Source organism: Heptranchias perlo, unplaced genomic scaffold (genome assembly GCF_035084215.1).
Source record: "Heptranchias perlo isolate sHepPer1 unplaced genomic scaffold, sHepPer1.hap1 HAP1_SCAFFOLD_1027, whole genome shotgun sequence".
Taxonomy (NCBI): domain Eukaryota; kingdom Metazoa; phylum Chordata; class Chondrichthyes; order Hexanchiformes; family Hexanchidae; genus Heptranchias; species Heptranchias perlo.
Genome location: NW_027138247.1, coordinates 29,645 through 56,510, shown reverse-complemented (window position 1 = coordinate 56,510; position 26,866 = coordinate 29,645). Strand labels below are relative to the sequence as shown.

General features: G+C 52.9%; 1 protein-coding gene across 1 annotated transcript in view; it reads right to left on the bottom strand.

Moving 5' to 3' along the window:
• Positions 1-726: 726 nt before the first annotated feature.
• The window catches only part of LOC137307518 (sarcoplasmic/endoplasmic reticulum calcium ATPase 1-like), a gene marked incomplete at both ends in the record, with an annotated part of 44,009 nt that continues 17,869 nt past the window's right edge, over positions 727-26,866 (bottom strand). Inside the window, 7 exons of the mRNA XM_067976846.1 lie at positions 727-1,116; positions 6,074-6,176; positions 13,623-13,711; positions 16,271-16,437; positions 19,876-20,173; positions 21,982-22,067; positions 23,542-23,622. Coding sequence (XP_067832947.1) covers positions 727-1,116; positions 6,074-6,176; positions 13,623-13,711; positions 16,271-16,437; positions 19,876-20,173; positions 21,982-22,067; positions 23,542-23,622 — 1,214 coding nt within the window. The remainder of the gene's footprint in view (positions 1,117-6,073; positions 6,177-13,622; positions 13,712-16,270; positions 16,438-19,875; positions 20,174-21,981; positions 22,068-23,541; positions 23,623-26,866) is intronic.

Below are 26,866 nucleotides of genomic sequence, written 5' to 3'. Positions count from 1 at the left end.
CAGAGATCTCGGAGGGCTCGTCGGGGCTGGAGGAGGTTACAGAGGCCACGTGGATGGAGAATTTGAAGTCCGAACGAATGGCGATCTGGTTGGAGACTGAATTTGGTGTCGGCGAGCACAGGGGGGCGAGGGGTGAAACGGGTCTTGGTGCAGAGTACCCAGCCTCTAACCAAGGTTCTATACAAGTTTAACATCATTTCTCTGCTTCGCAGTTCTATCCCTCTGGAAATGAATCTCAGGCGAGTGGTGAACGGGATTTGGTGCGAGTTAGGATACGGGGGCAGCAGGAGTATCAGATGAGTTGATGGTTAGAGAGGGTGGAAGGAGGGAGCCCGGCCAGGAGAGCACTGGAATAGTCGAAGCTGTGTCCACTTGGAGGAAGCACTGAGGGTAGCACGGGGTCAGAATGTACTCTGGGTGGGGGACTTCAATGTCCATCACCAAGAGCGTCTCAGTAGCACCACTACTGGCCAAGTCCCGGAGGGCACAGCCACCAGACTTGGCTTGCAGCAGGTGGTGAGAGAAGCAACATGAAAGAAATGGCCAACTTGACCTTGTCCTCACCAATCCCCCAAACCCCCCACCCCCCGCCCACCGACCTCCACCACCTAGAGGGTCAAGGGCAACAGGTGGACGGGAACGCCATCGCCTTCAAGGTCGTCCCCCCACCCCCGGCCCCGTCTCCGAGTCTCACTCGCCCGCCCGCCCCCCGACTGGGACGCATACATCGGCCGTTCCCTCATCGTCGTCTGGGAGAACCGTCAGCGGTACCGGAAGGCGGCCCACCACCTCCGCCGACCTTCTCAAGAGGGACGGGCAATAAAGGCCAGCGACGGCCGGGAGTCGAAGGCGGCGCGTGAGATCCGTCGGTTTTCCTGAAGCCGCGGGCCTCGGGAGCTGGGACGGATTGACGCATCGCGGGGCGGAGGGTGGGTGAGGAGGGCAGGGGTAGGGAGGAGGAGGAGGAGGAGGAGGGGGACTTACCGAGTTGCACGCGTTGGCCCGTTCACTCTTCGGCATGGAACGGACTTCAGTGTTGAAAACATTCATCTTCTCCACCAGGCACACCAAGGCAGTCTCTGTTGCTTCTCCCACCTTCTCAAACACACCTTTGGCCTGAGCCACAGGGAAGAAAGGACAAGTTACGAGCGGAGAGACACGTCCGAGAGGAGAGGCTGAACAGGCTGGGGGGAGGCTCTTTTCCCCAGAGAAGAGAAGGCTGACCTGATGGAGGTCTTTAAGATAATGAAAGGGTTCGATAGGGTAGACGTAGAGAATATGTTTCCACTTGTTTGTGGGGAGAGACCAGAACTAGGGGGGGGCCATAAATATAAGATAGTCACTAATAAATCCAATCGGGGAATTCAGGAGAAACTTCTATCCCCAGAGAGTGGTGAGAATGTGGAACTCGCTCCCACAAGGAGTAGTTGAGGTGAATAGTGTGGATGGATTTAAGGGGAAGCTGGATAAACACATGAGGGAGAGAGGAATAGAAGGAGATGGTGAGAGGGTGAGATGGAGGAGGCTCGTGTTGACGGTATTGACCTGTTGGGCCGAATGGCCTCTGTCTGTGCTGTAGACCCGATGTGACATGCCTCCGGTTTCATCGAGTGACATGGATCGTGCAGCCCAGGATCAGGCCATTCGGCCCCACGGGTCCGTGCTCCTCCCTCCCTCCTCCATCTCACCCTCTCGCCATCTCCTTCTGTCCCTCTCTCCCTCATGTGTTTATCCAGCTTCCCCTTAAATCCATCCACACTATTCACCTCAACTACTCCTTGTGGGAGCGAGTTCCACATTCTCACCACTCTCTGGGGAAAGAAGTTTCTCCTGAATTCCCCGATTGGATTTATTAGTGACTATCTTATATTTATGGCCCCCCCCCTAGTTCTGGTCTCTCCCCCCACAAGTGGAAACATATTCTCTCCGTCTACCCTATCGAAACCTTTCATAATCTTAAAGACCTCGATCAGGTCACCCCTCAGTCTTCTCTTTTCTAGAGAAAAGAGCCCCAGTCTGTTCAGCCTTTCCTGATAGTTTATAAACCTCTCAGTTCTGGTATCGTCCGGTGTTATAAAGTATAAATGTGCAGACCAGACAGTGGCCTTGTGAGAGGGTGAAACACTCCCGGGGACCCCCTGTAAATACTGACACACTCCCCAGGGACCCCCTGTAAATACTGACACACTCCCGGGGACCCCCTGTAAATACCGACACACTCCCTGGGGACCCCCTGTAAATACCGACACACTCCCCAGGGACCCCCTGTAAATACTGACACACTCCCGGGGACCCCCTGTAAATACTGACACACTCCCCAGGGACCCCCTGTAAATACTGACACACTCCCCGAGGACCCCCTGTAAATACTGACACACTCCCCGAGGACCCCCTGTAAATACTGACACACTCCTGGGGACCCCCTGTAAATACTGACACATTCCCCGGGGACCCCCTGTAAATACTGACACACTCCCGGGGACCCCCTGTAAATACTGATACACTCCCGGGGACCCCCTGTAAACACTGACACATTCCCCGGGGACCCCCTGTAAATACTGTCACACTCCCGGGGACCCCCTGTAAATACTGTCACACTCCCGGGGGCCCCCTGTAAATACTGACACTCTCCCGGGGACCCCCTGTAAATACTGACACACTCCCGGGGACCCCCTGTAAATACTGACACACTCCCCAGGGACCCCCTGTAAATACTGACACACTCCCGGGGACCCCCTGTAAATACTGACACACTCCCGGGGACCCCCTGTAAATACTGACACACTCCCCGAGGACCCCCTGTAAATACTGACACACTCCCCGAGGACCCCCTGTAAATACTGACACACTCCTGGGGACCCCCTGTAAATACTGACACACTCCCGGGGACCCCCTGTAAATACTGACACACTCCCGGGGACCCCCTGTAAATACTGACACATTCCCCGGGGACCCCCTGTAAATACTGTCACACTCCCGGGGACCCCCTGTAAATACTGTCACACTCCCGGGGGCCCCCTGTAAATACTGACACTCTCCCGGGGACCCCCTGTAAATACTGACACTCTCCCGGGGACCCCCTGTAAATACTGACACACTCCCGGGGACCCCCTGTAAATACTGACACACTCCCGGGGACCCCCTGTAAATACTGACACACTCCCCGGGGACCCCCTGTAAATACTGACACACTCCCGGGGACCCCCTGTAAATACTGACACACCTCCCGGGGACCCCCTGTAAATACTGACACACTCCCGGGGACCCCCTGTAAATACTGATACACTCCCGGGGACTCCCTGTAAATACTGACACACTCCCCGGGGACCCCCTGTAAATACTGACACACTCCCGGGGACCCCCTGTAAATACTGACACACTCCCCGGGGACCCCCTGTAAATACTGACACTCTCCCGGGGACCCCCTGTAAATACTGACACACTCCCGGGGACCCCCTGTAAATACTGACACACTCCCGGGGACCCCCTGTAAATACTGACACTCTCCAGGGGACCCCCTGTAAATACTGACACACTCCCGGGGACCCCCTGTAAATACTGACACTCTCCCGGGGACCCCCTGTAAATACTGTCACACTCCCGGGGACCCCCTGTAAATACTGACACACTCCCGGGGACCCCCTGTAAATACTGACACACTCCCCGGGGACCCCCTGTAAATACTGACACACTCCCCGGGGACCCCCTGTAAATACTGACACACTCCCGGGGACCCCCTGTAAATACTGACACACTCCCGGGGACCCCCTGTAAATATTGACACACTCCCGGGGATGCCCTGTAAATACTGACACACTCCCGGGGATCACCCTGTAAATACTGACACACTCCCGGGGACCCTCTGTAAATACTGACACACTCCCGGGGACCCCCTGTAAATACTGACACACTCCCGGGGACCCCCTGTAAATACTGTCACACTCCCGGGGACCCCCTGTAAATACTGACACACTCCCGGGGACCCCCTGTAAATACAGACACACTCCCGGGGACTCCCTGTAAATACTGACACACTCCCGGGGATGCCCTGTAAATACTGACACACTCCCGGGGACCCCCTGTAAATACTGACACACTCCCGGGGATGCCCTGTAAATACTGACACACTCCCGGAGACCCCCTGTAAATACTGACACACTCCCGGGGGCCCCCTGTAAATACTGACACACTCCCGGGGACCCCCTGTAAATACTGACACTCTCCCGGGGACCCCCTGTAAATACTGACACACTCCCGGGGACCCCCTGTAAATACTGACACGCTCCCGGGGATCACCCTGTAAATACTGACACACTCCCGGGGACCCCCTGTAAATACTGACACACTCCCGGGGACCCCCTGTAAATACTGACACACTCCCGGGGGCCCCCTGTAAATACTGACACACTCCCCGGGGACCCCCTGTAAATACTAACACACTCCCGGGGATGCCCTGTAAATACTGTCACACTCCCCGGGGACCCCCTGTAAATACTGACACACTCCCGGGGATGCCCTGTAAATACTGACACACTCCCGGGGACCCCCTGTAAATACTGACACACTCCCCGGGGACCCCCTGTAAATACTGTCACACTCCCCGGGGACCCCCTGTAAATACTGACACACTCCCGGGGATGCCCTGTAAATACTGACACACTCCCGGGGACCCCCTGTAAATACTGACACACTCCCCGGGGACCCCCTGTAAATACTGTCACACTCCCCGGGGACCCCCTGTAAATACTGACACACTCCCGGGGACCCCCTGTAAATACTGACACACTCCCCGGGACCCCCTGTAAATACTGACACACTCCCCGGGGACCCCCTGTAAATACTGTCACACTCCCCGGGGACCCCCTGTAAATACTGTCACACTCCCGGGGGCCCCCTGTAAATACTGACACACTCCCGGGGACCCCCTGTAAATACTGACACACTCCCGGGGACCCCCTGTAAATACTGACACACTCCCGGGGATCACCCTGTAAATACTGACACACTCCCGGGGACCCCCTGTAAATACTGACACACTCCCGGGGACCCCCTGTAAATACTGACACACTCCCGGGGACCCCCTGTAAATACTGTCACACTCCCGGGGACCCCCTGTAAATACTGACACACTCCCGGGGACCCCCTGTAAATACTGACACTCTCCCGGGGACCCCCTGTAAATACTGACACACTCCCCGGGGACCCCCTGTAAATACTGACACACTCCCGGGGACCCCCTGTAAATACTGACACACTCCCGGGGATCACCCTGTAAATACTGACACACTCCCGGGGACCCCCTGTAAACACTGACACACTCCCCGGGGACCCCCTGTTAATACTGACACACTCCCCGGGGACCCCCTGTAAATACTGACACACTCCCGGGGACCCCCTGTAAATACTGACACACTCCCGGGGACCCCCTGTAAATACTGACACACTCCCGGGGACCCCCTGTAAATACTGACACACTCCCAGGGACCCCCTGTAAATACTGACACACTCCTGGGGACCCCCTGTAAATACTGACACACTCCCGGGGACCCCCTGTAAATACTGACACACTCCCGGGGACCCCCTGTAAATACTGACACACTCCCGGGGACCCCCTGTAAATACTGACACACTCCCGGGGACCCCCTGTAAATACTGACACACTCCCGGGGACCCCCTGTAAATACTGACACACTCCCGGGGACCCCCTGTAAATACTGACACACTCCCGGGGATCACCCTGTAAATACTGACACACTCCCGGGGATGCCCAAGGCACCATGAAGTGGTTTCTTGTCCGAGCCCTCCTCTTTAGCCATTTCAGGAGAGCATGCGGAGAAAATTACAGCCGAAATGAGCAATTTTAGGCACACGGTCAGCGTCCCCCCGGCTCGGCAGTAACAGGCGCTGCCCAAAAAGCTCTCCTCGCCTCGAGTCTGGGTCTGCGGGCTAACCGGTGGCGATCGATCGCCAGGATCAGTCAGCGACTCCGCCGTCGCGGCAGTGACTTCACACTCCCGGGACGGCGGGAGCCTGCCTCGCCGGGTCCTTGCCTGACGTCCTGCGGGGCACTAACCTCATTGTAGTCAAGGGAGGAGTCGTTGCAGAGGGCGCAAATGGTCGCAAGCTCCACCAAGCCGTCGTACTGTCCGCTTTTGACGGGTTTCTCGCTCTTGAAGCTGCCGGTGGGAAGGGAGAGGACGATGTCAATGGCGGGCACGGAGGTGCAGCAACTCCGATACTTTCCCCGGACAGCATCCGCGTAGCCCACCTCTCTCAGCACCTCCCAAAAACCTCTTCCACCAACTCAGGACCTCCCAAAAACACTTCACGGCCAATTAAGTACCTTTTGAAGTGCGGTCGCTGTTGTAATGTGGGAAATGCGGCAAGCAATCTGCGCAGAGCAAGATCCCACAAACAGCGATGTGATGAATGACCCGGATCATCTGGTTTTTTTTTTAGTGATGTCGGTCGAGGGATAAATCTCGGGGCCCCAGGACCCCCGGGGAGAACTCCCCCCTGCTCTTCTTCCAATAGTGGGCCGTGGGATCTTTTACACCCGCCCGAGAGGGGCAGACGGGGCCCTCGGTTTAACGTCTCGTCCGAAAGACGGAACCTCCGACAGTGCGGCGCTCCCTCAGTACCGACCCTCCGACAGTGCGGCGCTCCCTCAGTACCGACCCTCCGACAGCGCGGCGCTCCCTCAGTACCGACCCTCCGACAGTGCGGCGCTCCCTCAGTACCGACCCTCCGACAGTGCAGCGCTCCCTCAGTACCGACCCTCCGACAGTGCGGCGCTCCCTCAGTACCGACCCTCCGACTGTGCGGCGCTCCCTCAGTACCGACCCTCCGACAGTGCGGCGCTCCCTCAGTACTGACCCTCCGACAGTGCGGCGCTCCCTCAGTACCGACCCTCCGACAGTGCGGCGCTCCCTCAGTACCGACCCTCCGACAGTGCGGCGCTCCCTCAGTACCGACCCTCCGGCAGTGCGGCGCTCCCTCAGTACCGACCCTCCGACAGTGCGGCGCTCCCTCAGTACCGACCCTCCGACAGTGCGGCGCTCCCTCAGTACCGACCCTCCGACAGTGCGGCGCTCCCTCAGTACTGACCCTCCGACAGTGCAGCGCTCCCTCAGTACCGACCCTCCGACAGTGCGGCGCTCCCTCAGTACCGACCCTCCGACAGTGCGGCGCTCCCTCAGTACCGACCCTCCGACAGCGCGGCGCTCCCTCAGTACCGACCCTCCGACAGTGCGGCGCTCCCTCAGTACCGACCCTCCGACAGTGCTGCGCTCCCTCAGTACCGACCCTCCGACAGTGCGGCACTCCCTCAGTAGTGACCCTCCAACAGTGCGGCGCTCCCTCAGTACTGACCCTCCGACAGTGCGGCGCTCCCTCAGTACCGACCCTCCGACAGTGCAGCGCTCCCTCAGTACTGACCCTCCGACAGTGCAGCGCTCCCTCAGTACAGCACAGTAGTGTAGTGGGTCTGTTACTGGACTAGTAATCCAGAGGGGTACAGTAGTGTAGTGATTCTGTTACTGGACTAGTAATCCAGAGGGGTACAGTAGTGTAGTGATTCTGTTACTGGACTAGTAATCCAGAGGGGTACAGTAGTGCAGTGGGTCTGTTACTGGACTAGTAATCCAGAGGGGTACCGTAGTGTAGTGATTCTGTTACTGGACTAGTAATCCAGAGGGGTACAGTAGTGTAGTGATTCTGTTACTGGACTAGTAATCCAGAGGGGTACAGTAGTGTAGTGGGTCTGTTACTGGACTAGTAATCCAGAGGGGTACAGTCGTGTAGTGGGTCTGTTACTGGACTAGTAATCCAGAGGGGTACAGTAGTGTAGTGATTCTGTTACTGGACTAGTAATCCAGAGGGGTACAGTGGTGCAGTGATTCTGTTACTGGACTCATAATCCAGAGGGGTACAGTAGTGTAGTGATTCTGTTACTGGACCAGTAATCCAGAGGGGTACAGTAGTGTAGTGATTCTGTTACTGGACTAGTAATCCAGAGGGGTACAGTAGTGCAGTGGGTCTGTTACTGGACGAGTAATCCAGAGGGGTACAGTAGTGCAGTGGGTCTGTTACTGGACTAGTAATCCAGAGGGGTACAGTAGTGTAGTGATTCTGTTACTGGACTAGTAATCCAGAGGGGTACAGTAGTGTAGTGATTCTGTTACTGGACTAGTAATCCAGAGGGGTACAGTAGTGTAGTGATTCTGTTACTGGACTAGTAATCCAGAGGGGTACAGTAGTGTAGTGATTCTGTTACTGGACTAGTAATCCAGAGGGGTACAGTAGTGTAGTGGGTCTGTTACTGGACTAGTAATCCAGAGGGGTACAGTAGTGTAGTGAGTCTGTTACTGGACTAGTAATCCAGAGGGGTACAGTAGTGCAGTGGGTCTGTTACTGGACTAGTAATCCAGAGGGGTACAGTAGTGTAGTGATTCTGTTACTGGACTAGTAATCCAGAGGGGTACAGTAGTGTCGTGGGTCTGTTACTGGACTAGTAATCCAGAGGGGTACAGTAGTGTGGTGGGTCTGTTACTGGACTAGTAATCCAGAGGGGTACAGTAGTGTAGTGATTCTGTTACTGGACTAGTAATCCAGAGGGGTACAGTAGTGTGGTGATTCTGTTACTGGACTAGTAATCCAGAGGGGTACAGTAGTGTAGTGATTCTGTTACTGGACTAGTAATCCAGAGGGGTACAGTAGTGTCGTGGGTCTGTTACTGGACCAGTAATCCAGAGGGGTACAGTAGTGTAGTGGGTCTGTTACTGGACTAGTAATCCAGAGGGGTACAGTAGTGTAGTGATTCTGTTACTGGACTAGTAATCCAGAGGGGTACAGTAGTGTAGTGATTCTGTTACTGGACTAGTAATCCAGAGGGGTACAGTAGTGTAGTGGGTCTGTTACTGGACTCGTAATCCAGAGGGGTACAGTAGTGTAGTGATTCTGTTACTGGACTAGTAATCCAGAGGGGTACAGTAGTGTAGTGGGTCTGTTACTGGACTAGTAATCCAGAGGGGTACAGTAGTGTAGTGGGTCTGTTACTGGACTAGTAATCCAGAGGGGTACAGTAGTGTAGTGATTCTGTTACTGGACTAGTAATCCAGAGGGGTACAGTAGTGCAGTGGGTCTGTTACTGGACGAGTAATCCAGAGGGGTACAGTAGTGTAGTGGGTCTGTTACTGGACTAGTAATCCAGAGGGGTACAGTAGTGTAGTGGGTCTGTTACTGGACTAGTAATCCAGAGGGGTACAGTAGTGTAGTGATTCTGTTACTGGACTAGTAATCCAGAGGGGTACAGTGGTGTAGTGGGTCTGTTACTGGACGAGTAATCCAGAGGGGTACAGTAGTGTAGTGGGTCTGTTACTGGACTAGTAATCCAGAGGGGTACAGTGGTGCAGTGATTCTGTTACTGGACTCATAATCCAGAGGGGTACAGTAGTGTCGTGATTCTGTTACTGGACTCATAATCCAGAGGGGTACAGTAGTGCAGTGATTCTGTTACTGGACTAGTAATCCAGAGGGGTTACAGTAGTGTAGTGATTCTGTTACTGGACTAGTAATCCAGAGGGGTACAGTAGTGTGGTGGGTCTGTTACTGGACTAGTAATCCAGAGGGGTACAGTAGTGTAGTGGGTCTGTTACTGGACTAGTAATCCAGAGGGGTACAGTAGTGTAGTGGGTCTGTTACTGGACTAGTAATCCAGAGGGGTACAGTAGTGTCGTGGGTCTGTTACTGGACTAGTAATCCAGAGGGGTACAGTAGTGTAGTGATTCTGTTACTGGACTAGTAATCCAGAGGGGTACAGTAGTGTAGTGGGTCTGTTACTGGACTAGTAATCCAGAGGGGTACAGTAGTGTAGTGAGTCTGTTACTGGACTAGTAATCCAGAGGGGTACAGTAGTGTAGTGGGTCTGTTACTGGACTACTAATCCAGAGGGGTACAGTAGTGTAGTGATTCTGTTACTGGACTAGTAATCCAGAGGGATACAGTAGTGTAGTGATTCTGTTACTGGACTAGTAATCCAGAGGGGTACAGTAGTGTAGTGGGTCTGTTACTGGACTAGTAATCCAGAGGGATACAGTAGTGTAGTGATTCTGTTACTGGACTAGTAATCCAGAGGGGTACAGTAGTGTAGTGGGTCTGTTACTGGACTAGTAATCGAGAGGTGTACAGTAGTGTAGTGGGTCTGTTACTGGACCAGTAATCCAGAGGGGTACAGTAGTGTAGTGGGTCTGTTACTGGACTAGTAATCCAGAGGGGTACAGTAGTGTAGTGATTCTGTTACTGGACTAGTAATCCAGAGGGGTACAGTAGTGTAGTGATTCTGTTACCGGACTAGTAATCCAGAGGGGTACAGTAGTGCAGTGATTCTGTTACTGGACTAGTAATCCAGAGGGGTACAGTAGTGTGGTGGGTCTGTTACTGGACTAGTAATCCAGAGGGGTACAGTAGTGTCGTGGGTCTGTTACTGGACTAGTAATCCAGAGGGGTACAGTAGTGTAGTGATTCTGTTACTGGACTAGTAATCCAGAGGGGTACAGTAGTGTAGTGATTCTGTTACTGGACTAGTAATCCAGAGGGGTACAGTAGTGTAGTGGGTCTGTTACTGGACTAGTAATCCAGAGGGGTACAGTAGTGTAGTGATTCTGTTACTGGACTAGTAATCCAGAGGGATACAGTAGTGTAGTGGGTCTGTTACTGGACTAGTAATCCAGAGGGGTACAGTAGTGTAGTGGGTCTGTTACTGGACTAGTAATCCAGAGGGGTACAGTGGTGCAGTGGGTCTGTTACTGGACTAGTAATCCAGAGGGGTACAGTAGTGTAGTGGGTCTGTTACTGGACTAGTAATCCAGAGGGGTACAGTAGTGTAGTGGGTCTGTTACTGGACTAGTAATCCAGAGGGGTACAGTGGTGCAGTGGGTCTGTTACTGGACTAGTAATCCAGAGGGGTACAGTAGTGTGGTGGGTCTGTTACTGGACTAGTAATCCAGAGGGGTACAGTGGTGCAGTGGGTCTGTTACTGGACTAGTAATCCAGAGGGGTACAGTAGTGTAGTGATTCTGTTACTGGACTAGTAATCCAGAGGGGTACAGTAGTGCAGTGATTCTGTTACTGGACTAGTAATCCAGAGGGGTACAGTAGTGCAGTGATTCTGTTACTGGACTAGTAATCCAGAGGGGTACAGTAGTGTGGTGGGTCTGTTACTGGACTAGTAATCCAGAGGGGTACAGTAGTGTAGTGATTCTGTTACTGGACTAGTAATCCAGAGGGGTACAGTAGTGTAGTGATTCTGTTACTGGACTAGTAATCCAGAGGGGTACAGTAGTGTAGTGATTCTGTTACTGGACTAGTAATCCAGAGGGGTACAGTAGTGTAGTGGGTCTGTTACTGGACTAGTAATCCAGAGGGGTACAGTGGTGTAGTGGGTCTGTTACTGGACTAGTAATCCAGAGGGGTACAGTAGTGTAGTGATTCTGTTACTGGACTAGTAATCCAGAGGGGTACAGTAGTGTAGTGATTCTGTTACTGGACTAGTAATCCAGAGGGGTACAGTAGTGTAGTGGGTCTGTTACTGGACTAGTAATCCAGAGGGGTCCAGTAGTGTAGTGGGTCTGTTACTGGACGAGTAATCCAGAGGGGTACAGTAGTGTAGTGGGTCTGTTACTGGACTAGTAATCCAGAGGGGTACAGTGGTGCAGTGATTCTGTTACTGGACTCATAATCCAGAGGGGTACAGTAGTGTAGTGATTCTGTTACTGGACTCATAATCCAGAGGGGTACAGTAGTGCAGTGATTCTGTTACTGGACTAGTAATCCAGAGGGGTACAGTAGTGTAGTGATTCTGTTACTGGACTCGTAATCCAGAGGGGTTACAGTAGTGTAGTGATTCTGTTACTGGACTAGTAATCCAGAGGGGTACAGTAGTGTGGTGGGTCTGTTACTGGACTAGTAATCCAGAGGGGTACAGTAGTGTAGTGGGTCTGTTACTGGACTAGTAATCCAGAGGGGTACAGTAGTGTAGTGGGTCTGTTACTGGACTAGTAATCCAGAGGGGTACAGTAGTGTCGTGGGTCTGTTACTGGACTAGTAATCCAGAGGGGTACAGTAGTGTAGTGATTCTGTTACTGGACTAGTAATCCAGAGGGGTACAGTAGTGTAGTGATTCTGTTACTGGACTAGTAATCCAGAGGGGTACAGTGGTGTAGTGGGTCTGTTACTGGACTAGTAATCCAGAGGGGTACAGTGGTGTAGTGGGTCTGTTACTGGACGAGTAATCCAGAGGGGTACAGTGGTGTAGTGGGTCTGTTACTGGACTAGTAATCCAGAGGGGTACAGTAGTGCAGTGGGTCTGTTACTGGACTAGTAATCCAGAGGGGTACAGTAGTGCAGTGGGTCTGTTACTGGACTAGTAATCCAGAGGGGTACAGTAGTGTAGTGGGTCTGTTACTGGACTAGTAATCCAGAGGGGTACAGTAGTGCAGTGGGTCTGTTACTGGACTAGTAATCCAGAGGGGTACAGTAGTGTAGTGGGTCTGTTACTGGACTAGTAATCCAGAGGGGTACAGTAGTGTGGTGGGTCTGTTACTGGACCAGTAATCCAGAGGGGTACAGTGGTGTAGTGGGTCTGTTACTGGACTAGTAATCCAGAGGGGTACAGTAGTGTGGTGGGTCTGTTACTGGACTAGTAATCCAGAGGGGTACAGTAGTGCAGTGGGTCTGTTACTGGACTAGTAATCCAGAGGGGTACAGTAGTGTCGTGGGTCTGTTACTGGACTAGTAATCCAGAGGGGTACAGTAGTGTAGTGATTCTGTTACTGGACTAGTAATCCAGAGGGGTACAGTAGTGTAGTGATTCTGTTACTGGACTAGTAATCCAGAGGGGTACAGTAGTGTAGTGATTCTGTTACTGGACTAGTAATCCAGAGGGGTACAGTAGTGTAGTGATTCTGTTACTGGACTAGTAATCCAGAGGGGTACAGTAGTGTCGTGGGTCTGTTACTGGACTAGTAATCCAGAGGGGTACAGTAGTGTAGTGATTCTGTTACTGGACCAGTAATCCAGAGGGGTACAGTGGTGTAGTGGGTCTGTTACTGGACTAGTAATCCAGAGGGGTACAGTAGTGTAGTGATTCTGTTACTGGACTAGTAATCCAGAGGGGTCCAGTAGTGTAGTGATTCTGTTACTGGACTAGTAATCCAGAGAACGTGAGTTGAAATCCCCACCAGGGAAGTTTGAGAATTTTGAATTCTGTTGAAAAAATAAATCTGGAAATAAAAAGCTGGGATCCATAAAAGTGACCGTGAATCAGTCGGAGTGTCGTTACAAACTCGACCGGGTTGAGTGACGGTCCTTTGGGGAAGGAGACCTGCCGTCTGTACCCGGCCTGGGCCCATACGTGACTCCAGTCCCCACACCCCAACGGGGTCGACTCTCACAGAAGGGGCCCCAGGTGAGGCAGCGGGGGGGGGTCGTATCGCAACCAGCGGCCCGAGGGAGGCCAACCTCTCGAGGGTCAAGGGGCAACTCGCGGGGACGGGCAACCTCGACCTACAGGGGCCAACCGTGTCCCATCAATCGCGGGGGCGAGGGGGGCAGGAACAACTCACACTTCTCCCTCTGGAGCATAGGTGGATCCAGTGATGGTGAATTCGTTCAGGGTGCACGTGTCCCCTTCCACTTTGTCCAGGACAAACATCTGGAGGAGAAAAAAGTTACCACATGATCGACTTGCTGGCAAAATTGAAACGCGCGGGATTAAAGGGACAGGGGGTACAAAATTGGCTCGGGGGGCGGGCCGCAGGGAGTACTGGTGTACGGTTGTTTTTCAGACTGGAGGGAAGTGTGCAGTGATGTTCCCCAGGGGTCAGTTAGCCTGACATCAGTAGTGGGGAAAACGCTCGAGTCTATTATAAAGGATGTGATAACAGAACGCTCGGAGGGGCATTAACGGGATCGGACAAAGTCAGCATGGGTTTATGAAAGGGAAATCATGCTTAACAAATCGACTGGAGTTTTTTGAGGATGTAACCAGTCGAATAGATAGGGGAGAGCCAGTGGATGTGGTGTGTTTGGATTTTCAGAAGGCTTTTGATAAGGTCCCACACAAATTAAAGCACATGGGATTGGGGGGAATATACTGGCATGGATTGAGAATTGGTCGACAGACAGGAAACGGAGAGTGGGAATAAACGGGTCTTTTTCCGGCTGGCAGGCAGTGACTAGTGGGGTACCGCAGGGATCAGTGCTTGGGCCCCAGCTATTCACAATATATATCAATGATTTGGATGAGGGAACTAAATGTAACATTTCCAAGTTTGAAGACGACACAAAGCTGGGGTGGAATGTGAGCCGTGAGGAGGATGCAAAGAGGCTCCAATGTGATTTAGACAAGTTGGGTGAGTGGGCAAGAACATGGTAGATGCAGTATAACATGGATAAATGTGAGGTTATCCACCTTGGTTGTAAAAACAGAAAGGCAGATTATTATCTGAATGGTGATAGATTGGGAAAAGGGGAGGTGCAACGAGACCTGGGTGTCCTTGTACACCAGTCGCTGAAAGCGAGCATTCAGGTGCAGCAAGCAGTTAGGAAGGCGAATGGTATGTTGGCCTTCATTGCAAGAGGATTTGAGTACAGGAGCAGGGATGTCTTACTGAAGTTATACAGGGCCTTGGTGAGACCACATTTGGAGTATTGTGTGCAGTTTTGGTCTCCTTATCTGAGGAAGGATGTCCTTGCCATGGAGGGAGTGCAACGAAGGTTTACCAGACTGATTCCTGGGATGGCAGGACTGAGGTATGAGGAGAGATTGGGTCGACTAGGCCTATATTCACTCGAGTTTAGAAGAATGAGAGGTGATCTCATCGAAACATATAAAATTCTATCAGGGCTCGACAGACTAGATGCAGGGAGGATGTTCCCGATGGCTGGGGAGTCCAGAACCAGGGGTCACACTCTCAGGATACGGGGGGTGGGACATTTAGAACCGAGATGAGGAGAAATTTCTTCACTCAGAGGGTGGTGAACCTGTGGAATTCTCTACCACAGAAGGCAGTGGAGGCCAAGTCATTAGATGTATTCAAGAAGGAGATAGATATATTTCTTAATGCTAAAGGGATCAAGGGATACGGGGAAAAAGCGGGAACAGGGCACTGAGTTAGACGATCGGCCATGATCATTTTGAATGGCGGAGCAGGCCCGAGGGGCCGAATGGCCGACTCTTGCTCCTATTTTCTATTAGGACCACTGCTTTTTTTGATATATATTAATGACCTGGACTTAGGTATAGAGGGTATAATTTCCGAAGTTTGCTGGTGACACAAAACCTGGAAGGGTAGTGAACAGAGAGGAGGGTAGTGATAGACTTCAAGAGGATATAGACAGGCTGGTGGAATGGGCGGACACGTGGCAGATGAAATTTAACACAGGAAAATGCGAGGTGATGCATTTCGGTAGGAAGAACGAGGAGAGGCAAAATAAACTAGAGGGCACAACTCTAAAAGGGGGTACAGGAACAGAGAGATCTGGGGGTATATGTACACAAATCGTCGAAGGTGGCAGGGCAGGTTGAGAAAGTGGTTAAAAAAGCAAACGGGATCCTGGGCTTTATAAATAGAGGCAGAGAGTACAAAAGTATGGAAGTCATGATGAACCTTTATAAAACACTGGTTCGACCACAACTGGAGTATTGTGTCCAGTTCTGGGCACCGCACTTTAGGAAAGATGTGAAGGCCTCAGAGAGGGTGCAGAAGAGATTTACTGGAATGATTCCAGGCATGAGGGACTTTAGTGAGGTGGACAGACTGGAGGAGCTGGGGTTGTTCTCCTCGGAACAGAGACGGTCGCGAGGAGATTTGATCGAGGGGTTCACAATCATGAAGGGTCCAGACAGAGTAGATGGAGAGAAACTGTTCCCATTGGCGGAAGGGTCAAGGACCAGAGGGCACGGATTTAAGGTGATTGGCAAAAGAACCAAAGGCGAGATGAGGAGAGACTTTTTTACCCAGCGAGTGGTGAGGATCTGGAATGCACTGCCCGAGGGGGAGGTGGAGGCAGATTCAACTGTTCCCATTGGCGGAAGGGTCAAGGACCAGATCGAAGATAATCGGGGAAAGAATCAGAGGGGGGGGGAGACGAGGAGAATGTTTTTTTTTAACGCAGCGAGCCGCGATGATCTGGAATTCGCTGCCTGACAGGGCGAGGGAGGCAGATTGACGGAGGGCGGAGAGGGGGGGGGCAGGCTGAGAGTATGGACCTTGCACACGGACATCTGGTTGGTGGTCAGCGTGCCAGTCTTGTCTGAGCAGATGACCGAAGTGCAGCCCAGGGTCTCGACGGAGGGCAGGCTCCTCACGATGGCATTCTTCTTCGCCATCCTGCGCGTGCCAAGAGCCAGGCAGGTGGTGATGACAGCGGGCAGGCCTGGAAGCGAGAGAAGAGTCCGGTTATACCACAGGCAGAAAACCGGGGTGGGGTGGGCGACATCGCGTTATCACCAAATCCGTGTCGTCGCCGCATTAATCTATCCGCGGCCCCGTCCCTCTCTGGGTCAGAAGGTCCTGGGTTCCAGCGCCGCCCCCCCGCTCAAAGACACACACACTCCAGAGACTCGAGCCCCACAATCCAGGCCCCACACTCCCCGGTTGCCCAGTACTGAGGGAGCGCCGCACTGTCGGAGGGTCGGTACTGAGGGAGCGCCGTACTGTCGGAGGGTCAGTACTGAGGGAGCGCCGCACTGTCGGAGGGTCGGTACTGAGGGAGCGCCGCACTGTCGGAGGGTCGGTACTGAGGGAGCGCCGCACTGTCGGAGGGTCGGTACTGAGGGAGCGCCGTACTGTCGGAGGGTCGGTACTGAGGGAGCGCCGCACTGTCGGAGGGTCGGTACTGAGGGAGCGCCGCACTGTCGGAGGGTCGGTACTGAGGGAGCGCCGCACTGTCGGAGGGTCGGTACTGAGGGAGCGCCGCACTGTCGGAGGGTCGGTACTGAGGGAGCGCCGCACTGTCGGAGGGTCGGTACTGAGGGAGTGCCGCACTGTTGGAGGTGCCATCTGTTTGGGTGAGGCATTAAACCAAGGCCCCGTCTGTCTCTCTCTCTCTTTCAATTTGCCTCTCTGTTATGTCAAATCAGGATTGAGTGTAAAGGCGACTGGCGGAGAGAGAGAGAGTGTGAAGATATCTGATGGAGAGAGAGAGTGTGAAGATATCTGATGGAGAGAGAGAGTGTGAAGATATCTGATGGAGAGAGAGAGAGTGAAGATATCTGATGGAGAGAGAGAGAGTGAAGATATCTGATGGAGAGAGAGAGTGTGAAGATATCTGATGGAGAGAGAGAGAGTGAAGATATCTGATGGAGAGAGAGAGTGTGAAGATATCTGATGGAGAGAGAGAGTGAAGATATCTGATGGAGAGAGAGAGAGTGAAGATATCTGATGGAGAGAGAGAGTGAAGATATCTGATGGAGAGAGAGAGAGTGAAGATATCTGATGGAGAGAGAGAGAGTGAAGATATCTGATGGAGAGAGAGAGAGTGAAGATATCTGATGGAGAGAGAGAGTGAAGATATCTGATGGAGAGAGAGAGAGTGTGAAGATATCTGATGGAGAGAGAGAGAGTGTGAAGATATCTGATGGAGAGAGAGAGAGTGAAGATATCTGATGGAGAGAGAGAGAGTGAAGATATCTGATGGAGAGAGAGAGAGTGAAGATATCTGATGGAGAGAGAGAGAGTGAAGATATCTGATGGAGAGAGAGAGTGAAGATATCTGATGGAGAGAGAGAGTGTGAAGATATCTGATGGAGAGAGAGAGTGAAGATATCTGATGGAGAGAGAGAGTGTGAAGATATCTGATGGAGAGAGAGAGTGAAGATATCTGATGGAGAGAGAGAGAGTGAAGATATCTGATGGAGAGAGAGAGTGAAGATATCTGATGGAGAGAGAGAGTGAAGATATCTGATGGAGAGAGAGAGAGTGTGAAGATATCTGATGGAGAGAGAGAGAGTGTGAAGATATCTGATGGAGAGAGAGAGAGTGAAGATATCTGATGGAGAGAGAGAGAGTGAAGATATCTGATGGAGAGAGAGAGAGTGAAGATATCTGATGGAGAGAGAGAGAGTGAAGATATCTGATGGAGAGAGAGAGTGTGAAGATATCTGATGGAGAGAGAGAGAGTGAAGATATCTGATGGAGAGAGAGAGAGTGAAGATATCTGATGGAGAGAGAGAGTGAAGATATCTGATGGAGAGAGAGAGTGTGAAGATATCTGATGGAGAGAGAGTGTGAAGATATCTGATGGAGAGAGAGTGTGTGAAGATATCTGATGGAGAGAGAGAGTGTGAAGATATCTGATGGAGAGAGAGTGTGTGAAGATATCTGATGGAGAGAGAGAGTGAAGATATCTGATGGAGAGAGAGAGAGTGAAGATATCTGATGGAGAGAGAGAGTGTGAAGATATCTGATGGAGAGAGAGAGAGTGTGAAGATATCTGATGGAGAGAGAGAGAGTGTGAAGATATCTGATGGAGAGAGAGAGTGTGAAGATATCTGATGGAGAGAGAGAGTGTGAAGATATCTGATGGAGAGAGAGAGTGTGAAGATATCTGATGGAGAGAGAGAGTGAAGATATCTGATGGAGAGAGAGAGTGTGAAGATATCTGATGCAGAGAGAGAGTGAAGATAACTGATGGAGAGAGAGAGAGTGAAGATATCTGATGGAGAGAGAGAGAGTGAAGATATCTGATGGAGAGAGAGAGTGAAGATATCTGATGGAGAGAGAGAGTGTGAAGATATCTGATGGAGAGAGAGAGTGTGAAGATATCTGATGGAGAGAGAGAGAGTGAAGATATCTGATGGAGAGAGAGTGTGAAGATATCTGATGGAGAGAGAGAGTGTGAAGATATCTGATGGAGAGAGAGAGTGTGTGAAGATATCTGATGGAGAGAGAGAGTGTGAAGATATCTGATGGAGAGAGAGTGTGAAGATATCTGATGGAGAGAGAGAGTGAAGATATCTGATGGAGAGAGAGAGTGAAGATATCTGATGGAGAGAGAGAGAGTGAAGATATCTGATGGAGAGAGAGAGTGTGAAGATATCTGATGGAGAGAGAGAGAGAGAGTGAAGATATCTGATGGAGAGAGAGAGTGTGAAGATATCTGATGGAGAGAGAGAGAGTGAAGATATCTGATGGAGAGAGAGAGAGTGAAGATATCTGATGGAGAGAGAGAGAGTGAAGATATCTGATGGAGAGAGAGAGTGTGAAGATATCTGATGGAGAGAGAGAGTGTGAAGATATCTGATGGAGAGAGAGAGTGTGAAGATATCTGATGGAGAGAGAGAGAGTGAAGATATCTGATGGAGAGAGAGAGAGTGAAGATATCTGATGGAGAGAGAGAGAGAGTGAAGATATCTGATGGAGAGAGAGAGAGTGAAGATATCTGATGGAGAGCGAGAGAGAGTGAAGATATCTGATGGAGAGAGAGAGTGTGAAGATATCTGATGGAGAGAGAGAGAGTGAATATATCTGATGGAGAGAGAGAGTGTGAAGATATCTGATGGAGAGAGAGTGAAGATATCTGATGGAGAGAGAGAGAGAGAGTGAAGATATCTGATGGAGAGAGTGTGTGAAGATATCTGATGGAGAGAGAGAGAGTGTGAAGATATCTGATGGAGAGAGAGAGAGAGAGAGTGAAGATATCTGACGGGGAGTTAGTGAGCGAGCAGGTGAAGATACCTGATGCACTTCATCCTGCCTACGACCCACTGAAACGAAGGGTTGGCCTGCAGAGTGGACCATTTGACCCCCGGGGTTTGTGCACAAGGGGTTGGGGGTTTGGGGGGGTTGGAGGGGTCCTCCTTCCGGCACTGACCTTCTGGGATGGCGGCCACGGCCAGCGCCACGGCGATCTTGAAGTAGTAGACGGCCCCTCGGATCCAGGAGCCCCCGTGGATGGGGTCATTGAAGTGCCCGATGTTGATGAGCCAGACGGCCACGCAGATGAGCGAGATGACCTTGGACAGCTGCTCCCCGAACTCGTCCAGCTTCTGCTGCAGGGGCGTCTTCTCCTGCTCAGTGGCCACCATCTGGTCCCGGATCTTGCCGATCTCCGTGCTGACGCCTGTGGCCACCACCACACCCGTGGCTTTTCCAGCCGCGATGTTGGTGCCCTGCGGGGGAAGGAGGGAGGGAGGGAGGGAGGGAGAGGGACGTTACCGATCGTCTGAGGCGGGGGGAATAAAAAAAAAAATAACGCCATCGTCACCAGGGTCAAAACCATCCGGGTTCGCATCGCCTGCTCTACGTGGGAATAATATTGAATTTTGCAGCACGGAGAAAGGCCATTCGGCCCCTCCGGTCCATTCCGCATGTTTACGCTCCAGCCCTTCCCGACTCGATGGGCCGAATCGCCTCCTGCTGTGCCGTAAATTTCTACGATTCATCTGACCCCATCCTTCGATTCCTTTCTCCCTCATGTTTATGCTCCACACGAGCCTCCTCCCTCCCTCCTCCATCTCACCCTCTCACCATCTCCTTCTATCCCTCTCTCCCTCATGTGTTCATCCAGCTTCCCCTTAAATCCATCTACACTATTCACCTCAACTACTCCTTGTGGGAGTGAGTTCCACATTCTCACCACTCTCTGGGGAAAGAAGTTTCTCCTGAATTCCCCGATTGGATTTATTAGTGACTCTCTTATATTTATGCCCCCCCCCTAGTTCTGGTCTCTCCCCACAAGTGGAAACATATTCTCTACGTCTACCCTATCGAACCCTTTCATAATCTTAAAGACCTCGATCAGGTCACCCCTCAGTCTTCTCTTTTCTAGAGAAAAGATCCCCAGTCTGTTCAATCTTTCCTGATAATTTATAAACCTCTCCGTTCTGGTATCATCATCGTAAATCTTTTTTACAACTTCTCCAGTGCCTCTATATCCTTTTTATAATATGGAGACCAGAACTGTGCCCAGTACTCCCAGTGTGGTCTAACCAGACCAGAACTGTGCCCAGTGCTCCCAGTGTGGTCTAACCAGACCAGAACTGTGCCCAGTACTCCCAGTGTGGTCTAACCAGACCAGAACTGTGCCCAGTGCTCCCAGTGTGGTCTAACCAGACCAGAACTGTGCACAGTACTCCCAGTGTGGGCTAACCAAGGTTAAGGTACAAATAAGGATCTAAACGGGGGAGAGGAGCAGAGGGATCTGGGGGTACAGATACACAAATCACTAAAAGTAGTGACGCAGGTCAATAAGGCCATAAAAAAAGGCAAATCAAACACTGGGGTTCATTTCTAGAGGGATAGAAATGAAAAGCAGAGAAGTAACGTTAAACTTGTATAGAACCTTGGTTAGACCACACTGGGAGTACTGGGCACAGTTCTGGTCTGGTTAGACCACACTGGGAGTACTGGGCACAGTTCTGGTCTGGTTAGACCACACTGGGAGTACTGGGCACAGTTCCGGTCTGGTTAGACCACACTGGGAGTACTGGGCACAGTTCTGGTCTGGTTAGACCACACTGGGAGTACTGGGCACAGTTCTGGTCTGGTTAGACCACACAGGGAGTACTGGGCACAGTTCCGGTCTGGTTAGACCACACTGGGAGCACTGGGCACAGTTCTGGTCTGGTTAGACCACACTGGGAGTACTGGGCACAGTTCTGGTCTGGTTAGACCACACAGGGAGTACTGGGCACAGTTCCGGTCTGGTTAGACCACACTGGGAGTACTGGGCACAGTTCTGGTCTGGTTAGACCACACTGGGAGTACTGTGCACAGTTCTGGTCTGGTTAGACCACACTGGGAGTACTGTGCACAGTTCTGGTCTCTATATTATAAAAAGGATATAGAGGCACTGGAGAAGGTGGAAAAAAGATTTACTGGGATGATACCAGAACTGAGAGGTTATACACAGACTATGAAAGGATAGTGGGCCTGCCATGGTTGAATAGCCGGGTGTGGACAGAGCGAGCAGACTCACGGAGAACAGCATATTTTTCTTGTCCTGGTTGACAGCCCGAGGATCTGGGACAGGGTCAGTGTGTTTTATCACAGAAACAGATTCACCTAAAGGGAGCACAAAAACTTTGTTAGAGGCAATCGGTATTTATCAGTAAGTTCTCCCCGCCCAACCAGTCATTTATTCATTCATTGTTACATCTTTATCTCACTGTTAACCTCACTATTATCTCACTATTACCTCACTATTATCTCACTGTTACCTCACTACTATCTCACTATTACCTCACCATTACCTCTCTATCACCTCACTATTATCTCACTGTTAACGTAACCATTATCTCACTATTATCTCACTATTACCTCACTATTATCACACTATTATCTCACTATTATCTCACTCTTAACCTCACCATTACCTCACTATTATCTCACCATTATCTCACTGTTACATCACCATTATCTCACTATTATCTCACTACTACCACACCATTATCTCACTATTATCTCACCATTATCTCACCATTATCTCACCATTATCTCACCGTTACCTCACCATTATCTCACCATTATCTCACCATTATCTCACTATTATCTCACTATTATCTCACCATTATCTCACTGTTACTTCACCATTATCTCACCATTATCTCACCATTATCTCACTATTATCTCACCATTATCTCACTGTTACCTCACCATTATCTCACTACTATCTCACCATTATCTCACCATTATCTCACTGTTACCTCACCATTATCTTACCATTATCTCACTGTTACCTCACTATTATTTCACTGTTACCTCACCATTACCTCCCTATTGTCTCACTGTTGCCTCACCATTATCTCACTGTTACCTCACCATTATCTCACTATTGTCTCACTGTTACCTCACCATCATCTCACTGTTACCTCACCATTATCTCACTGTTACCTCACCATTATCTCACCATTACCTCACCATTTTCTCACTATTATCTCACTGTTACCTCACGATTATCTCACTTTTGTCTCACTGTGACTGCACTGTTACCTCACCATTATCTCACTGTTACCTCACTATTATCTCACTGTCACCTCACCAATATCTCACTTTTGTCTCACTATTACCTCATGGCCACGACACTACTTCACTCTTACCTCACCATTAACTCACTACTACCTCATGGTCACCTCACTACTTCACTGTTACCTCACGGTCACCTCACTCTTACCTCACAGTTACATCACTACCATCTCACCGTAACCACACCATGACTCACTCTTATCCCACGATGACCTCACTATTGTCTCACTGTTAATGGCAGTGAGCTAACAGTGAGGTAATGGCGCAGTAATCGTGCGGTGAGAGTGAGGAGACCATGGGATCACAGTGAGCAAATAATGAGATAAGAGTGAGGTGCTAATAGTGAGCGAACACTGAGATACCAGTGCTATAATAGTGAGGTGACAATGAGATAAAAGTGAGATAACAGTGCGGGAAGTGTGAAATAATAGTGAGGTGGAGACATTTCAGAGATGGCACATCGATACAAAGATACAGAGGGATACACACAACAGTCCGAGAGCTTTGCACACACCTGTGAGAATGGACTGGTCGACACGCAGTGTGGTTGAGATGATGTTGACAATTCTGATGTCGGCAGGGACCTTGTCTCCAACTGGGGGAATCACAGAAACAAATCGGGATTATTACCGTCCAGTGAGAGGTGATTTTCGATGTGTGTACAGGGCATGTACCCACCTCATGGGAACGATCTTAAACTGGACGGGGTCAGCGATGGCACAGTGGGGAGCTCTCTCCCTCTCTCTCTCTTGCCTCTGAGTCAGAAGGTGGTGAGTTCGAGACCCCCCACCCCTCCCAGACACACTCCAGAGAGTCGAGCCCTCGTAATCGCCTGTTACGGGGACCGAGGGAGCGCCGCACTGTCGGAGGGTCGGTACGGAGGGAGCGCCGCACTGTCGGAGGGTCGGTGCTGAGGGAGCGCCGCACTGTCGGAGGGTCGGTACTGAGGGAGCGCCGCACTGTCGGAGGGTCGGTACTGAGGGAGCGCCGCACTGTCGGAGGGTCGGTGCTGAGGGAGCGCCGCACTGTCGGAGGGTCGGTGCTGAGGGAGCGCCGCACTGTCGGAGGGTCGGTGCTGAGGGAGCGCCGCACTGTCGGAGGGTCGGTACTGAGGGAGCGCCGCACTGTCGGAGGGTCGGTACTGAGGGAGCCCCGCACTGTCGGAGGGTCAGTACTGAGGGAGCGCCGCACTGTCGGAGGGTCGGTACTGAGGGAGCGCCGCACTGTCGGAGGGTCGGTACTGAGGGAGCGCCGCTCTGTCGGAGGGTCGGTACTGAGGGAGCGCCGCACTGTGGGAGGGTCGGTACTGAGGGAGCGCCGCACTGTCGGAGGGTCGGTACTGAGGGAGCGCCGCACTGTCGGAGGGTCGGTACTGAGGGAGCGCCGCACTGTCGGAGGGTCGGTACTGAGGGAGCGCCGCACTGTCGGAGGGTCGGTACTGAGGGAGCGCCGCACTGTGGGAGGGTCGGTACTGAGGGAGCGCCGCACTGTCGGAGGGTCAGTACTGAGGGAGCGCCGCACTGTCGGAGGGTCGGTACTGAGGGAGCCCCGTACTGTCGGAGGGTCGGTACTGAGGGAGCGCCGCACTGTCGGAGGGTCGGTACTGAGGGAGTGCTGCACTGTCGGAGGGTCGGTACTGAGGGAGCGCCGCACTGTCGGAGGGTCGGTGCTGAGGGAGCGCCGCACTGTCGGAGGGTCGGTGCTGAGGGAGCGCCGCACTGTCGGAGGGTCGGTACTGAGGGAGCGCCGCACTGTCGGAGGGTCGGTACTGAGGGAGTGCTGCACTGTCGGAGGGTCGGTACTGAGGGAGCGCGGCACTGTCGGAGGGTCGGTACTGAGGGAGTGCTGCACTGTCGGAGGGTCGGTACTGAGGGAGCGCCGCACTGTCGGAGGGTCGGTACTGAGGGAGCGCCGCACTGTCGGAGGGTCGGTACTGAGGGAGCGCCGCACTGTCGGAGGGTCGGTACTGAGGGAGCACCGCACTGTCGGAGGGTCGGTACTGAGGGAGTGCTGCACTGTCGGAGGGTCGGTACTGAGGGAGCGCCGCACTGTCGGAGGGTCGGTACTGAGGGAGGGCCGCACTGTCGGAGGGTCGGTACTGAGGGAGCGCCGCACTGTCGGAGGGTCGGTACTGAGGGAGCGCCGCACTGTCGGAGGGTCGGTACTGAGGGAGCGCCGCACTGTCGGAGGGTCGGTACTGAGGGAGCGCCGCACTGTCGGAGGGTCGGTACTGAGGGAGCGCCGCACTGTCGGAGGGTCGGTACTGAGGGAGGGCCGCACTGTCGGAGGGTCAGTACTGAGGGAGCGCCGCACTGTCGGAGGGTCAGTACTGAGGGAGCCCCGCACTGTCGGAGGGTCAGTACTGAGGGAGCGCCGCACTGTCGGAGGGTCGGTACGGAGTGAGCGCCGCACTGTCGGAGGGTCGGTGCTGAGGGAGCGCCGCACTGTCGGAGGGTCGGTGCTGAGGGAGCGCCGCACTGTCGGAGGGTCGGTACTGAGGGAGCGCCGCACTGTCGGAGGGTCGGTACTGAGGGAGCGCCGCACTGTCGGAGGGTCGGTACTGAGGGAGCGCCGCACTGTCGGAGGGTCGGTACTGAGGGAGCGCCGCGCTGTCGGAGGGTCGGTACTGAGGGAGCGCCGCACTGTCGGAGGGTCGGTACTGAGGGAGCGCCGCACTGTCGGAGGGTCAGTACTGAGGGAGCGCCGCACTGTCGGAGGGTCAGTACTGAGGGAGCGCCGCACTGTCGGAGGGTCGGTACTGAGGGAGCGCCGCACTGTCGGAGGGTCGGTACTGAGGGAGCGCCGCACTGTCGGAGGGTCGGTACTGAGGGAGCGCCGCACTGTCCGAGATGCCGTCTTTCGGGACGAGACGTTAAACCGAGGGCCCCGTCTGCCCCTCTCGGGTGGGTGTAAAAGATCCCACGGCCCACTATTGGAAGAAGAGCAGGGGGGAGTTCTCCCCAGGGTCCTGAGGCCGATATTTATCCCTCGACCAACATCACTAAAAAAACAGATTAATCTGGTCATTTGTCACATTGTGGAAATTTGCCGAGTGTAAAATGTCTGACACCTTTGTCAACTCAAAAGGGACAACACTTCAAAAGTAATTCATTGGTTGTGACGCACTCTCAGATATCTGAGAGATCAAAGGCCGATATAAATGTAATAAGGTTTATCTTTCCTGAATCCCCCTGTCCATGTCTCCCCTCGCCCTCTCCCGTCTCGCCCTCTCCCGTCTCCCCCCGCTGTCCCCATCTCCCCTCGCCCTCCTCCCCATCTCCCCCGCCGTCCCCGTCTCCCCTCGGCCCCCGTCTCCACCCTTCTCCCCATCTTCCCTCAACCTCCTCCCCTCACTCTCCCCATCTCTCCTCACCCTCCCTCATCTCCCCGTCTCCCTCACTCTCCTCCCCTTCTCCCTCACTCTCCTTCCCGTCTCCCTGTCTCCCCTCACCCCCCTCCCAGTCTCCCCGCACCCTCCCCGTCACTCCCCTTACCCTCCTCCCTCTCTCCCCATACCTTCTCCTCATCTCATCCCAGTCTCCCCCTCACCCTCCTCCCCCATCTCCTCTCTCTCCCCTCACCCTCCGCATCTCCCCTCTCCCTGTCTCCCCTCACTCTCCTCCCCCTCCCTGCATCCTCCTCCCCTTCTCCCCTCATCCTCACCCATCTCCCCTCTCCCTCCACCCCCTCTCCCTCACCCTCCTCCCCATCTCCCCTCATGCTCCTCCCCTCTCCTCAACCTCCCCATCTCCCTCACCCTCCTTCCCCATCTCCCTCACCCTCCTCCCCATCTCCCCTCATGCTCCTCCCCTCTCCTCAACCTCCCCATCTCCCTCACC